This window comes from Meles meles, chromosome 8 (assembly GCF_922984935.1).
Source record: "Meles meles chromosome 8, mMelMel3.1 paternal haplotype, whole genome shotgun sequence".
NCBI lineage: Eukaryota > Metazoa > Chordata > Mammalia > Carnivora > Mustelidae > Meles > Meles meles.
This window is the reverse complement of record NC_060073.1, coordinates 10,282,470-10,298,359: the sequence shown is the minus strand read 5'-3', so window position 1 is coordinate 10,298,359 and position 15,890 is coordinate 10,282,470. Positions and strand designations below refer to the sequence as shown.

Genomic DNA, 15,890 nt, shown 5'->3' with positions numbered 1-15,890 from the left:
TGAAATCGAGATCCAAAGAAATGACCAAGGCAGGCAGTTACTATACTTTTGAGGCAAAGAGAAAATAAATCTGGGAGGTATTGATGGGACGAAGAAAACTTAACTTTGAGAGCTTTGCTTAGGAATTCTAAACAGGGGCACCTGGGTGGCTCAGTCCTTGGCGTCTGCCTTTGACTCAGGTTGTGATCTCAGGGTCCTGGGATTGAGCCCCACATCAGGCTCCCTGCTCAGTGGGAAGCCTGCTTCTCCCTCTCTCTCTGCCCCTGCTTGTGTTCCTCTCTTGCTTTATCTCTCTCTGTCAAAGAAATAAATAAAATCTTTAGGGGGAAAAAAGGAATTCTAACCAGAATTTGGGCTGGGGTAAATTAGTAAAAAGTAACAAGGGTCATTAATGCAGCCTTCTTGGATCTAAATTTCCCATCTCTGGGGACAAGGATCTCTGTAGCTCCTAGTACAGGGCAGGTACCTTTTACCTTTCACCAGGAAGAGTTATTTTCTGCTTTCACAGGGACAGGGGAGTGTGTGAATGCCCTTCTTACACAGACTGTCTCTTAAGTAACTTTTATTTAAAATAATCAATATGCCGGGGCACCTGGGTGGCTCAGTAGGTTAAGCTTCTGACTCTTGATTTCGGCTCAGGTCATGATCTCAGGGTCGTGAGATCGAGCCCCGCATCGGGCTCGTGCTCAACGTGGAGTCTCTTTGAAGTTCTCTGCCCCTCCCTGCCTGCTCTCCCATGCATGCTCTCGCCTCTAAAAATGAAGTGAAGAAGAGTCTCTAACATATCTAATAATTATGTCCTCCATCTCCCATCCCCCGCCCCCTGCTGTTGCTCCCCCACATCGTTTCCTGACCGCTCCCTTCCCCCACCCCTGGGCCTAGCACTCTTTGGCAGCAGAGCAATCAAGAGCATGAAATTTGCAGTCAGGCCGACCTGGGTTCAAACCACAATTCCACTACTCACTACTAGCTGTTTCTCCTCAAGGGAGTACTTGATGCCCCAAGCCTCAGTTTCCCCATTTGTAAATTGGGAACAATCCAACCTCATCGGGCATCCATGGAAAGCACCTGAGAGAACGTATCCAGCATCTCTGGGGCTGGTTGACTGAGTCAGGCTCTGGGCCTGGGAGACTGGAGGGGCCACGGAAGTCCTCGCTGAGGAGGGGGCAGTGGAGACAGCTGAGAGGAGGAGAAGGAGCCAGCCAGGCAAAGGGCTAGGAGAAGAACATTCCAAACAAGGGAAGTGCAATTACAAAACCCCAAACTAACTAAATCCCATAAATGGCCACTTTTCTGCCTCCAGTCTTCCTCCCACACCTGGACAACCCACCGCCCGCCATCTAGGCCACGCGTCACCCAGCATGACCCCGTCATGCACTCCACTTGCAAGTCACCAGCACTGAGCCATCCCTTTCCTCCCCAGAACCTCTGCGGCTGCTGCGGACCGAGGCAGGAAAATCAGGGCCGTACTGCCAAGTGGGCTCGGGGCCCAGGCTGCGTGGATAAGCTGGCTCTCGCCGGGGGCCCGGGAGACGTCACTGCCACCAGCAAAGACTCTGAGTCTCTCAGTTTGCTTGTCTTCCTGGGCGGAACCTCCGGCGCACTGATAGGGCCAAGGGGAAAGTAAATGCTCTTGTCTAATCTTGCCCTGTGTGATCACAGGGGCACCACAGGTGGCCGCTCCCTGGGCAGAATCCGGTTTCTCCATCCCTTCTCCAAAGGCGGCCATGGGACATCAGGCTCAGCACCCGACCCTGAGGCCTGCGGGCTGGAATTCAACTCACAAGCCGTTGGGACCGATGTAATGCCCAGCCTGTCCTTACGGGTCTGCCCTTTTCCACATTCCAGACCCACACAGCACAGTCCCCATAAAGCGGGAGCAGTTTCATCCCCCATCAGGGTCCTCAAAGATCCAAGGTCTTTCCCGAGCATCAGACAAGTCCCTTGAACACAGACTTGTCGGAACCTCCTGACTCGGCCACCGAGTCCCTGAAGAGCGAAACAGACATTGCGTCGAAGTTGTGGAAGGCTGAGCAGAAATGGTTCATTGCTCTAAATTTAGGCCGGTGCCGTGTAATCCGTCAGGGGCGGTGTTGCATGCACAAGGAGAGGGGGCTGCAGGGCTACAGAGGGGGCATGAGTCAGACGCTGCAAACACTGCCTCCTGGTGCCACTCCAGCTGGGGCTGGACCCACTGTGCCTGGCACCTGGGAGAGCCAGCTCCCAGGGCCGCTTTCCTGCTGCCCCGAGAGCAGGGCTGGAGCAAGAAGCCGACCATACTCCAGAAGGAAAGGGAAGGACCTCAGCCCTGCACCTGCGGGCCTCTGAGAGTTGCCCACGGAGGCTGGCAGCCGTTAGCCTTCTCTGAGCTGTCCCGGTTCAGCGCTCTCCCAGCCGGAGGGAAGACCAGATGCCTCAAGTCCCAACACTTCACTAATTCACCTTGCAACCTTTTGGTAAGGGACACTGCCCAGCCTCCAGTTTCTTCCTCCCTAGAATGAGGGGACTGAACTGGTTCCAGGAAAGCAGCTGGTCCACATGGCGTGCCAGTGCTGGTGAGCATGACGAGCGGCGGGGGGTACAGGTGGCTTGGGACAGCGAGGCCCCATCCAGTGCTCAGACGCCCTGGCAGGGTCTGCCCTGCCCTGGGGGGGGCAGCAGATGGCCATCCAGGTGACACCACAAGCTGGAGGGCCTCTGGGCCCCATCCCTCAGAACATTCTGCCCCTCGGAATCTGGGGGCTGAGATCAAGTAGTTAAAAGGAAGATGTTACCGACTAGAAGACTGTGGATTCTTCAGCAGAAACCAGGGTCAGGCTGCTGAATCACCTCTCCTAAAGGAATACATTCCAATAAAAGGATTCTGGGGACAAGACGCGACAGGAAGGTCAGCTACCTCAGACAATATTTCAAATGTTTCGGGTGACCTGCCCTCTTGCCGTCCAGCTTGAGTGGATGCCGACAGCTAAGGAATGACTGGAGAGCCACGGACTGTGGCCGTCCCTCTTCCCCGTGACTCAGTAGCATAAAGGATGGCTCTTATCCCCTCCATTCCAGCAGGATGGGATGCCAGCTCCAACATTTACCAGGAGACCCAGCGGGGGCTGGACCCCTGGTCGGTACCATTCCTTCCCCTGGGCTTCTTCCAATCCCAGTCCCTCCTGGGTCCTGCACAAGCTGACCCCTCTCTGTGACTCCCTCCCCTCCTTCCTTTCCAAATCTCCCCCCATCCCTCACCTCAACCTCTCAGCCCCCTCCCTACCCAGGCCTTTCCCTCACCCTGAAGGCAGCCCCCAAAGAAGAGGGGCCCAGAGGGGGTTCCCAGTTGGGTCTCTCTTAAAAATGTCATCCCTTCCACACCTAGGCGCCAGCGTGTCTCCTCAGAGTCTCCAGCTGGATGGCTGAGCAGCCCTGGGTGGGAGGGACAGGGCCAGTTCTCAGGGGAAGAGCTGGAGGGATGAGCCGTGAAGGCTCCCAGCGACTTAGTCAGCGAGGTCCCATCCACGTCCGCTCTTCTTGGGCCCCTTGGGGTAACACTAAACACAGAAACTTCAAAATGCAAGGTTGCCAAACTTTTGATTACATAAAATATTTCAAACGTAACAAAAGTAAGAAAAGGAGAGTGCCGTGAACCCCACAATACCATCACTCGGCGTCAAGAATTACAACACTACTTCCTAGCCCAAGCCACCATAATAGAAGACCATATGGACTGGAGACTAGAAAACCCAGATCAAGGTGCCGGCCAATTCCATTCCTGGTGAGAGCTGCCTTCTTGGCCTGCGGACAGCCCCCTTCTCACTGCGCCCTCACATGGTGGGGGGGGGGGGGATTGAAGAAAGCTCTCAGGGTTCTCTTCTTCAAAGGCACTATGCCATCCCAAGGGCCCACTGTCATGACCTCAGCTAAATCCAACTCCCCCCAACCAGCCCACCGCCAAATACCATGGTATTGGGAGTTAGACTTCAACATATGAATCTGGGGGCAGGGAGGGAGACACAACACAGTCCATAGCAACTACATAAATCTTTGTTTTATCTAGACCCTCATTTTTTAAAATGTTGTTATTCATTCACTTTTGGTGGTACATTTTAAGGCACAGATTACCATGTACTGTACCTCTCCAAGAGGTAAGGATTTTTTAAATATATAAAATATATGTAACCACAATGCTATTGTACCCCAAACAAAATTACCAATAACTTTAATATCATCTAATGTCCGGTCCATGTTCAAATTTCTCTAATTCTCTCAAAATGCCTTTTAATGGAGGCATTTAAGGGAGGGGCACCTGGGTGGCTCAGCAGGTTAAGCATCTGACTCTTGATTTTGGCTCAGGTCATGATGCCAACGTCATGAGATCAAGCCCAGTGTTGGGCTCCAAGCTCAACTGGGAGTCAACTTCTCACCCTCTGCTCCTCCCCCTGCTCTCTCTCTCTTTCTCTCTAAAATAAATAAATAAATCTTTAAAAAGGTTTAAGCCGGGGGGGGGGGGGGGGTCACTTATCTTACAGAATGTCCCAACTACTGAGTTTACATGATTGCTTCCTTGTTCCTTTATCTACATACTTCCTGAAGCCTGTTGTTACACTCAGACTTAAGTTGAAAAATTTTTATTGGAATACTTCATAGATAGTTCTAGGGATCTCTTACTACATCATCTCAATAGGCACATAACTGATAAATGTTAGGGTTGATTAGTGGGTCCTGGGGTTCTCCCCTTCATCCGTTGGAATTCCCCCTATGGCTTCCTGTCTTGCGGGTCCAATATCCACCAATGCTCTTCCCCTAGATCCCTTGTTTTATTAGGAACTGCGAAGCAGTGATTTCTTCATTCAACCATTCCTTCTGACTTTCCTCTCCAGAATTCTTCAATAAAGAACCTTCCTTCAGCATTATTTGTAGTTACCTGAAATATACCTGAAATATTTGCTCAGACCTAAACAGCGTAAATATTGATGACTATTTCCCTTCCTCTGTCAGTGATCAGAATCATGAGTTGTATATTTGATGTGATGCTCAAATTGTCCCACTTTGGGCCCCTGGAAGCCTCTTCCTACTGATTCCTGCGCCTTTGGACAGGATTCCAGGGATCTTTTCTGGACCCTTGAGACATCCTGGGCATTTCTTGGCGCAGCCCTGGAATCAGCCATCTCTTCAAGAATCCCTGATGCTCTCGTGGTAAATGGTATCTGGAGGCCACAAGCCGGGCCTCAGGGTACTGCCTGTTATCACATATCATGGCTTCTAGGTTTTTCGGCTGCCAGAGCCAAGAGATAGGGTCAACTCGTGAACAACACGGGTCTGAGCGGTGCAGGTCCGTTTATACACGGAATCTCTACGGTCCGTCTGGTGCAGGGCTGTCAATTTTTCCCTTCCTTGTGAACTTCTTACTAACGTTTTCTTGTCTCCAGCTCACTTTAGTGTAAGGACACAGGACCTAATACACATAACATACAGGACAGGTGTTAATCGACTTTTTATGTTATCAGCAAGCCTTCTGGCCAATGGCAGAATGTTCATAGTGAAGCTTCAGGGGAGTCCAAAGTCTTATGTGGATTTTCGGCAGCCTGAGGAGAGAGGGTCAGTGCTGCTAAACCTCACATGATTCACCGGTCAACTCTACGTATTTTGTTAGAAAGAGAAAAATAGTTGATTAGTATAAACTTGGACTTCCGATTCAAGTTTTAAGACAGTGGGGCTTCCGCAGCTGGTTCCCTGCTCAGCGGGGAGCCTGCTTCCTCCTCTCTCTCGTCTGCCTCTCTGCCTACGTGTGATCTCTGTCTGTCAAATAAATAAATAAAATCTTTTTAAAAAATAAATAAATAAATAAAAATAAAAAAGATTTTATTTATTTATTTGACACAGAGATGGCGAGAGAGGGAACACAGGCAGGGGGGAGTGGGAGAGGGAGAAACAGGCTTCCTGCTGCAGGATTCGATCCCAGGACCCTGGGATCATGACCTGAGTCAAAGGCAGATACTTAAAGACTGAGCCACCCAAGCGCCCCTAACTTACTGGCTTTAACCTCTAACTTCAGGGTTTCAAAATAACCGTGGGCACCTGGGTGGCTCAGTGGGTTAATCCCCTGTCTTGGGCTCAGATCATGATCTCAGGGTCCTGGGATCGAGCCCTGCATTGGGGTCTCTGCTCAGTGGGGAGGCTGCTTCTCCCTCTCCCTTTGCCTGGACTCCCCCTGCTTGTGCTCACTTGCTCTCTCTCTGTGTCAAATAAATAAATTTGGCTTTTGTAAATAACGTTGCAGTGCAGAGCTCATGCATACGTCTTAAAAAAAAAGAAAGGGGCGCCTGGGTGGCTCAGTGGGTTGGGGCCTCTGCCTTCGGCTCAGGTCATGATCCCAGGGTCCTGGGATCGAGCCCCATATCAGGCTCTCTGCTCAGCAGGGAGCCTGCTTCCTCCTCTCTCTCTGCCTGCCTCTCTGCCTACTTGTGATCTCTGTCTGTCAAATAAATAAATAAAATCTTTTTAAAAATTTAAAAAAGAAAAATAAATAAAAAGAAAAAGAAAAAAAAAGAAAAAATCACAGGCCCAAAATGGCATCACTTAGGCCAAGTCCCCAGTGGAAGCCTTATACATAATCTAAGTGCAGTTTCAACCTCCCCCAGGAAGGTATCTTAACTAGTCAGTCAGGAATTTTCCAACACGCGCCACTGAGTCGGCCAAATGGGCCCTCTCTATCCCCTCAAGGAAGATGAAACCATCTGTCTGATAAGACTACTTTGTTCCCCCCCCCCCCCAAGGAAAAGCAGTCTCACCTGGAAAATCTTCTTCTTTTGCTGGTAACTTTCTTGCCCCACCCTCCTTCCACGAATACTTTCCACATTGTACACATGCCTTGGGAGTTCCCCAGCTAGAGGATGCTGCCCGATCCGCAAATTGTCTACAAAAGTCAATTAGAGCTTTAAAATTGATTTGGTTGAATTATTTCACAGGAGTTTCCTATTTTTGTCAAAATGTATCTTTGGGTTAGAATCCTAGAGGTAGAATCGCTACATTAAAAAGGGTGTGTGTGGGGGGGGGGGTGTCATTTGCTAGATGCTGTCAAATCCCTTGGACCCCAAAACTAAATTTTAACAATGTGGAGGATGGAGGGGTCAGATGGAGTGCCCCCCCCAATTCCATCTACCCCCCAGGCCTGGGACAAGGCCAGCCTCCTACTCAACAGTCAGGCCTGGACAGATCTCACAGAGGAAGCCCAGGGTCCCCAGTAGTCCTGGAAGGAGCCATAAAGTGCTATTCTCCTTACTTTGGCTGGAATGATACCAGTTTTGTAGGTAGCCCTGTTCATCTCAGGCCGAGCAGAAGTTCTGGCTACTCTTTTTTTTTTTAACCTTCTTTGATTGACCAACTTAAAAATGAGTTATTCCTTTGTGCACTTGGTTTGGCAGACAAAATGGTTCAAGGTATGGATCCCATGGGGAGCTATGTCAGGTGCTCAGCAAATGAAGGTTACTGGTAAGTCTGTTGGTTGATCTGACCGTGGTGGTCTTGCTTTACAAATGCAAGGAAAACTCACATGGCTGGGATGCACTCAGTTTCTCATTCATCCAACCAGCATGAACTGAACACCCCCTCAGTCCGCACTCTACTCCCGCCTCTAGGCTGGAAATAAAAACTGTAGAGCCTACATGGTGATGGTAGCCCATAGCTGTTTGAGTTGGCTCATGCTACGTTTGTGGGTCTGTTTTCGTTTTTTGGTTTTTTGGGTTTTTTTTTAAGGAAGTAGTTGCTTTCATTTGAAGATAAGGATTTCACATAAACATCCAGACTCCTGACATCTCTTGAAAACATGGCCAGCCTGGCATCGCCAGCCAGGCGTGGCAACTGCTGGAGGGAGCAGGGGAGAGACCACCTCCTTGTCGTGGGGCACATGCTGCCCGGTGCCCATGATGCCCGTCCAGCCCTTCCATTCATCTCCCTCGCCTCCCGGATAGTGAGTTTGTGTCCTCGACTGCAAGCTTCCTGAAAGCAAAGACTACTAGTGTTTTGTGTGTTTTTTTGTTTTTGTTTTTGTTTTTAGTAATCTCTACACCCAGCGTGGGGATCAAACTTACAACCTCCCGAGATCGAGTGTTGCCTGCTCTTCTGACTGAGCCAGCCACGCACCCCAAGGACCACTTGTGTCTTATTTGACTTTGACTTTCTAGCCTCTAGCCAAGGCCCCAGCACATCAGGGGGTCCGCAGTAAGTGTTTGCTGTATGAATAACAGGTCTCTTGGATGCGTGCTTTCCTTTGCTTCTAACATTAAAATTATGCAATGGTGACATGCAGAGTGGAGTCCTGAGTGCCCCTGGTCTGTACTATCCCACCACCGAAAGTCACCTGTATGCTCAGTGTCCTCATGGTGACATTTGCCCCGCCCCCACCTTCCTCCTAGCAATCTCCTCTCCAAATGAGGATATCAGTGCACACCTCACGGGCCCTGGGGAGACCGCACGAGAGCAGGAAAGTCAAGCATAGCACCTGGCACTTATTTTTAGCATGTTATTAGCAGCACCTTTATCTCCAAGATAGAAAGAGTCTCCCCACTCTTTGTTAGAATTTATGGTTCAGGATTGTTTGTTTGGTGTTTTGTTTTTTTTTCCCCAGCCAAGCCCCAAGGAAGAGATCACAATAGAAATCTCTGTATTCTATGAATTTTCTAAATCCCCTCCTCACAAACACTGATGGGGATAGAGATCTTATCAGAGAGGGTCATATGTCTTATCAGGTTCATTTAGCAACCCTCAGGGGCAAGACTAAGGCAGATCACAGCACATATAACAAGCCACTCATGCTGGCCATTGCATGCTCAGAACCCGAGAAGAAAGCATGAAGTGGTTTGGGGTCTTCGGGCTCGTGGCCCTCTCAGAATGCTTAGTCACGTAAGTACAGGGACTGCAGTTGGCACCAGCTCTCTTTCTGGGCTCTTTCTTGCCTTCTTATTCTCCTGCCCATCCATGGGTAGAGGAGAGAATATGATCATTCCCAGACTCTTAAAGTTCAAGTTTCCGTTTATTGATCAGTAGCTTACTATGTGCACTGTGAGGTCCAGATGTCTTGAGGCAGGCCTGAAGGGTTGTACAACTCCAGGAGTGCCAGTCATATATTATGAGCTGTGAGAAATGGCACCCCTTGGAATTGTTCAGTGTACAACCTGTGCAACTGTAGGCATGGTCCTGTCTAGGAACAGCATTTCTCCTGCATTTGTTTCTAGGTCTTCTCTTTGCTCTCATTCCACTTTCATACGCATATGTCTCTTTGGATGTCTCTCTGCATGAAAAACTCTAATTTTTTCTAGTTTGAGTCCTTGTTACTCTACCCTCTTAATTTCTCTGATTTATTCCCCATCGCCTCACTTCCTTCATACACTTTCTCTTTGGTTGCGCCCTGAAAAAAGATCAACAGGGCTACTGGTAGGCCCAGTTTTGCCTCTAACAAGCAGCGTGACCATAGCCAAGTCACCAACTCTCTATAAAAAGAGGATGATGATTTCCATTCTACTTCGCTCCCAGGGCTTCTTTGAGAAAGATACAGTAAGACGACAGTGGCAATACTGACGACCGTCATCGTCAAGAGCCAGGTGCCTGATAGCCATGCTTAACACCCCAAACATTCTATGTGAGGGGGTTATTACCATTCCATCTTTTTGCAGGTGGGGAAACTGAGGCACAGAAAGGCCACATGGCTTATGCAAGATTATGCAACAGAAACCTGTATTCAAGCCTAAGTTTATTGCCATAGTCTTTCCATTGTGTTGGGTGGCCTGCCCCCAATAAGATGACATCCAAAAAATGTTTGGAAAATATGCGGTAGGATTACAGCGTGAGAAGTAGCAGTTACATTGTAAATGAGAGATCACCACCTCTCATGTGTTTCTCTTTTCCAATGCCGGCTTCAAGAATCCCTCTGACAAGGATCAAGTCCATGCGAGAAAACCTCAGGGAGAAAGACAGGCTGCGCGATTACCTTGAGAAGCATCCTTACAACCTGGCCTACAAGTTTGTGGAGTCTGCAGATCCGGACCCGGGGGTATATTACGAACCCATGAGAAACTACCTAGACGTAAGTGTGGCAGGGTGGGGGCAGGGACAGGGGCAGGGACGGCTCTCCAGAGAGCCCCCTAGGGCTCTGGCCAAGGGCTGGAGGTCATCTGGAGGTGAGAGCAGGGATGCTAGGGCTGGGGCTCCTACAGGGAGAGACGCTGGAAAACAGGGACGGCATCCCCAGAGGAGAAGGCACCCCCACCCTCAACTCCTGGTCTATGGCGACCAGGTCCAGCCCCAAGAATGACTCCGGTAAAAAAAGTTACCGAGCACCTACAGTTATCATTATTGTTAACAAAACTTCCCATCTCTTCTCCAAGAATGCATAGCCCAGCCGGAGAGACTAGCAGAACATAAACGAAGGTCGAGGAAAAGGGCCACCTGCGTGGTACTGATGTTATGTTTTGAGTTTAAAAGAAGTGACCTGGGGTGACCCAGGAGGGCTGCCTAGAGGAAGAAGCACTCAAGCTAGGACAAGTGAGTGGAAAGGATTTAGTGAGCTGCAGAGGACACTGAAGAGCTTTTCACATGAAGGCCCTGGCCTGAGTAGAGGCTATAAGGTAGAGTGGTTGAAGCTGATTTCAGGAGACACGGGACACCTGATGGAGGCAGGCACCTGGGGGTCAGGGAGGACTAGGGCAACCTACCTGAACCATCCCTTCCCGGTCCCTGCAGCTGGCCTACGTCGGCACCATCAGCATTGGAACACCCCCACAGGAGTTCAGGGTCATCTTTGACACAGGCTCGTCGGACTTGTGGGTGCCCTCCATCTACTGTACCAGCCCTGCCTGCAGTGAGTGCCTGCTCCCCCATCTCGGGCCCCCCCCCACCCCGTCCTCTGTCCTTGGCAAGCTGACAAATGTTCACCTCCTGTGTCTGCAGCTAATCACAATGTCTTCAACCCTCTGCTGTCCTCCACCTTCCGGATCTCGGGACGGCCCATCCACCTCCAGTACGGCACTGGGAGGATGTCAGGATTTCTTGCTTATGACACCGTTCAGGTAATGTGGAAACCAGAGGCTGAGGAAGGCTGGCCTGGGGAGCAATGAGGGCTAATAGGACTGGATGTAGGGTCAGGTGGAAGCACCTGTCTTTCCCAAAGTCCTCCAGCAGTTGGCTGCCTGCCCTGGGGCGCTGGGTCCCTAGGGAGATAGTGCCTCCCCCGACACATGGAATCCTAGAATAGCTAACCCAGAGAGTGGGTCATCATGCAGGTGCGGCTTGGAGGGTACAGATTTGCAGCTCCTTTCCCCATGGTTAGCTCAAGGCTGATTTTCCCGGATACATGGAGAGGTGCAGGAAAACTGCCCACTTTTTTTTTTTAAGATTGTATTATTTATTTGACACAGAGAGAAAGAGCACAAGCAGGGAGAGCAGGAGGCAGAGGGAGAGGGAGAAGCAGGGCTCCTTGCTGAGCAGGGAGCCCAATGTGGGGCTCCAACACAGGACCCTGGGATCATGACCCAAGCTGAAGGCAGACACCCAACTAACTGAGCCACCCACACGCCCCAACTGCCCACTTTTATATTCTCAGACTGTGGCAGGCACGGTGCTGGGTGCTTTCATTGCCAGAACTTGTTTGATCCTGCACCAGCCCGACGAGGCAGGCACCGTCACTACCCTCACGTGGATGGGCAAACCGAGGGACAGGGTCCCAAGGTCATGTACCTGCTAAGTGGCAGAGCAGGGGTGTGAAGCAGGATTCACACAGATGGGGGATGTTTTGGGGGAACAAGAAGAGCTGATGTGAGGTCTCTGGGTGCAGATGGGGACTCCAGGCACTCAGGCAAAGAAGCAGGGACCACAGAAGGTGGGGGACTTAAAAAATGGATCCTGACCCTTGGGGTCCTTTGAGACTCTAATAAAAGCCATAAGCTGCCTCCCCTAAAGTGCCTGAACACACACACACACACACACACACACACACACACACCAGCATATTTCCCAGGCAGAATTTTCATAAGAGCTCTGCTGGCACGTGGTACAGCAGGCTTCTCCCCTTGGGCAGATGAAGAATCCACATGAATTGTGGTGGATTCACTCCACTTCTGTCATCAGACCATAGTCATGCCCAAAAGGAGACTATCCTCCTCTCTGTTCCTTGAGTCCTCAAGCGGAAACAATTTGGTCCCACTCTGAGTCTGTTTCCCCACCTGTAAGAGAGGGATGATGTCAGCAGGAGGAGCAGGTGTGGGTTAAAATCCACGCGGTCCCGGCACACAGAAGCTGTATCTCTGGTCTGGCTTGTCATAGCCAGCTGAGGTCCCCAAGGGCACAGTCACATCTCCGTTTCTTCTCCATGCTGTTAGTGGCATCTCCTAGCCCAGCCCCGCTTTCCAAACCTTTCCCTGGTGACACTGTCTTCTCCCACAGTTCGGGGGCCTCGTTGACGAATCCCAGGCATTTGGCCTGAGCCTGAGGGAACCCGGCAGGTTCATGGAATATGCAGTCTTTGACGGCATCCTGGGCCTGGGCTACCCCAGCCTCGGCCTCGGAGGGACCACCCCTGTCTTCGACAACCTGTGGAAACAAGGTCTCATTTCTGAGGAGCTCTTCGCCTTCTACTTGAGCAAGTAAGTCGGGGCTGGATGAGTTCTTTGTCCAAATCAGCCATAAGATGCTTCCAGTCACATGAAAAATGGGAAACTACTTGATCTTGAAGTTTCTGGAGAGATAGCCTCATCTAGGGGGCAGCAAACTATGGCGGGGGGGGGGGGGGCAACTATGGCCCGCCCCCTGTTTTTGTAAATAAAGTTTTATTGAGAGGTAACCGCGCTCATTCGTTTACATCTGGTCTGTGGCTGTTTCCGTCTCGTCTACAACGGCGGCATGAAGTAGTCACAAGAGCTATCCTCAGGCAGCAAAGCCTAAAATCATGGTGATCTGGCCCTTCACAGGAAAACTCTGCTGACCCCAGCAGTCCAAGTCCCTCATTTGACTGATGGGGGAACCGAGGCTCAGAGGGGAACTTTGCGCAAGATTGCCCAGGAAGGGGACAATAGCAAAGGCCTCTCTGAGCTGAGACCTCTGGAATGGGAGAGAGCCGGGCTACGGAGCAAAGTCCCAGGCAGAGGGAAAAACCTGTGCCATGGTCAGAAGGAGCACCCGAGGCCCAGCGAGGGAGCCAGTGGGGCTGGAGCACCGGGGAGGAGGGAGTGGAAATGGAGCCTGGCAGGGAGGCAGGGGCAAGGTTCTCCTGGGGTTCTGCGCACCACCCCCCACTAACATCTTAGCATGCTCCCAAGACCTGCTACATAATTTGCAGGAACAGTGCAAAATGAAAATAGGAGGCCCCTTGTTTTACAAGTATTAGGAATTTCAAGACAGGGACAGCAGAGAGGTGGGGCTGTGCAGCCCGCACCCTGTGTGAGCCTAGACACTCGGCTTTGCTGAAAGAGGACAGGCCAGACCTCTCTGACTGACACAGCCCCTGACTACATAGCCGAGTGCTCTGATCGCCGAAGGGGACCAGCAGAGGGGGTGGTCAGAGCCAGCCCAGGCTCGAACTCAGCTTCACCCTCCACTAGCCAGGCCTCCACCCTGCCGTGCTGCAACCTTCCTGTCTGTAGAATGGACAGCAGAGGAGAGCCTACTCTATGGGGCTTTGTGACATGTGGACAAGTGAGCCATGAGAAGTGCGCCCTTAGACGGTGCCTGGTGTGTTGCTAAGCTTGAAAAAAGCTACACCGTCCCCCCACAGTTATTTTCCTCTCACAATGAGCCTGCCCTTTCCCACGTCCCCCCGCAGAAAGGAGGAAGAGGGCAGCGTGGTGATGTTTGGCGGTGTGGACCACTCCTACTACAGTGGAGATCTCAACTGGGTGCCCGTCTCCAGACCCCTCTACTGGCAGTTAACCATGGACAGGTAAGCCCAGCCCTCTGAGGGCAGCCCCAGGTCATGCCTGCACACGCACACACACACGCACACAGACACACACATACATCGCCCACAGGTTCTGATAGCCCCGCGCCCCCTGACAAGTTCCAGATACCAGCAGACAAAAGCTTAAAATGCCCTTTGGAAGCTTCCATCGCCTGAGTCCTGCCCCCAGCATCCACACTGGGAGCTGGTAGAGAGCAGCCGGTGGCCCCCTTCTGGTCACTCTGAGCACCTGCTCAGAGAAACTCCATCTTCACTATGTGGGCCCCATAATGAGCCAGACACCAGAGAGTGGTCTCTCGTTCCTCCCTCACTTACTGGTTCATTCATTCATTCAGCAAAAATATGTCGAGCACCTGCTGTGTGCTGGACACTTGAGGGAGGTGCTAAGGACAGAAACTGCTCCTACAGAGCTCGCCATCTAGCAGGGCAGATATACATGAAACAAGTCAGATAAACAGTGAACTACCACTTTGATTCATGCCAGAAATGAGTAAAAGTATGCCGAGGTGACCAAGAGAGGAGGCTGACTGAGTCTGGGGGTAAGGCTTCCCTAGAAATGTGACAGTGAGGCTGGAACCTGGAAGAAGAGGAGAAATTAGCCAGACAAGGGGAGTGCAGATGGTTCTAGAAAGGGGTACCAGCATATGCAAAGGCCCTGAGGCACAAGAGAGCTTGGGATATTCAAGAACTGAAGGAAGTCGAAGGTCAGTCTGATCAGAACAAAGGGAAACAGCTGGCAGGCATGTGCTGAAGGACTGTTCTAGAGATAGAGAGAGTGCGGTAGTGACGGGAGCCCCCAGTGTGATCCTGCTACCTGCTTTATCCCCCTGTCTCTCAGCATCTCCATGAATGGGAAGGTTATTGCTTGTGATAGTGGCTGCGAGGCCATTATTGACACTGGAACCTCGTTGCTGATTGGCCCATCTGACATTGTCTTCAACATCCAGAAGATCATTGATGCCAAGCAGTCCTACAGTGGCGAGGTGACCGGTCATGCCGCAGGGACACTCTGGGGCTCTCCAGACATGGAAGGATCGGCGGGGCCAACCTTCTCTCTCCCTCTTTCTCTGACAGTACATGATTAACTGTGAGACCATTAACACTCTGCCTGACATCGTCTTCACCATCAACGGCGTCGATTACCCAGTGCCAGCCAGTGCCTACATCCGGGAGGTAAGGACCCAGCCCTGGGGTCTGGTCCTCAAATCTGGGACTTGCAGGAATGTGGCATAGCAGCAGGGACGAAGACGCGCCTGGAGGCTGAGCCACACCATTGCTGATGCTGCTGGGTGGCCACGAAGGGCCCCCCTGAGGCTGGGAAGGCTGCTTAGAGAGGGGATGAGCACAGTTTTCAGGAACAGGTCAAGGGGAAGTGAGAAGGAATGGCATTCTCCGCAGAGGGGAACAGCCCAGCCTGAGTCACAGGAAAGACACAGCAGAGAGTGAGAGGACCCACAGACAGTTCTGGTTCCTAGCTGCCCCCTGCCCCGACTCCTGCAGCTGCTGAGACAGCCACGTGGCTCCCGGGAAAGGAGGGCGATGGAGCGGAGAAGGGCTGGCGCTGAAGGCAGGCTGCAGGTGAGGGCTCGGGCTGACTGGTGACTTTCCGTCTCCTCCAGGATCACCAGGGCACCTGCTACAGCAACTTTGATGAAGGCAGAGGCGGCCTCTTGCTCTCGGACTCCTGGATTCTGGGTGATGTCTTCCTGAGGCTGTATTTTACCGTCTTTGATCGCGCGAACAACACGATTGGCTTGGCTCCGGCCGTGTAAATGCGGGCGTTGCTTCAGGACGCAGCCACGCCCGTCCCGCACACGCACTCACCCACACACACAAGCACTCACTCGGGGCATTCCTGCCCCGGGGCCAGCCGGAGCTCCGTCTGGGGCTCTGCAAAGCCCGCTCTCAGAAGAGAATAAAAGACCTCATTTTCCATAGTGCTGACGTGAACGAGCGCCTC

At 51.6% G+C, this 15,890-nt stretch overlaps 1 protein-coding gene across 1 annotated transcript; it reads left to right on the top strand.

The window, feature by feature from the left end:
• Positions 1–8,833: 8,833 nt before the first annotated feature.
• On the top strand, positions 8,834–15,702 carry LOC123949710 (pepsin F-like). Its single transcript, XM_046017291.1, has 9 exons — positions 8,834–8,886; positions 9,904–10,066; positions 10,723–10,840; positions 10,930–11,048; positions 12,421–12,620; positions 13,796–13,912; positions 14,769–14,913; positions 15,005–15,103; positions 15,550–15,702. The coding sequence occupies exons 1-9, from the start codon at positions 8,834–8,836 to the stop codon at positions 15,700–15,702; spliced, it is 1,167 nt and encodes a 388-aa protein (XP_045873247.1).
• The last annotated feature ends 188 nt before the right edge of the window (positions 15,703–15,890 follow it).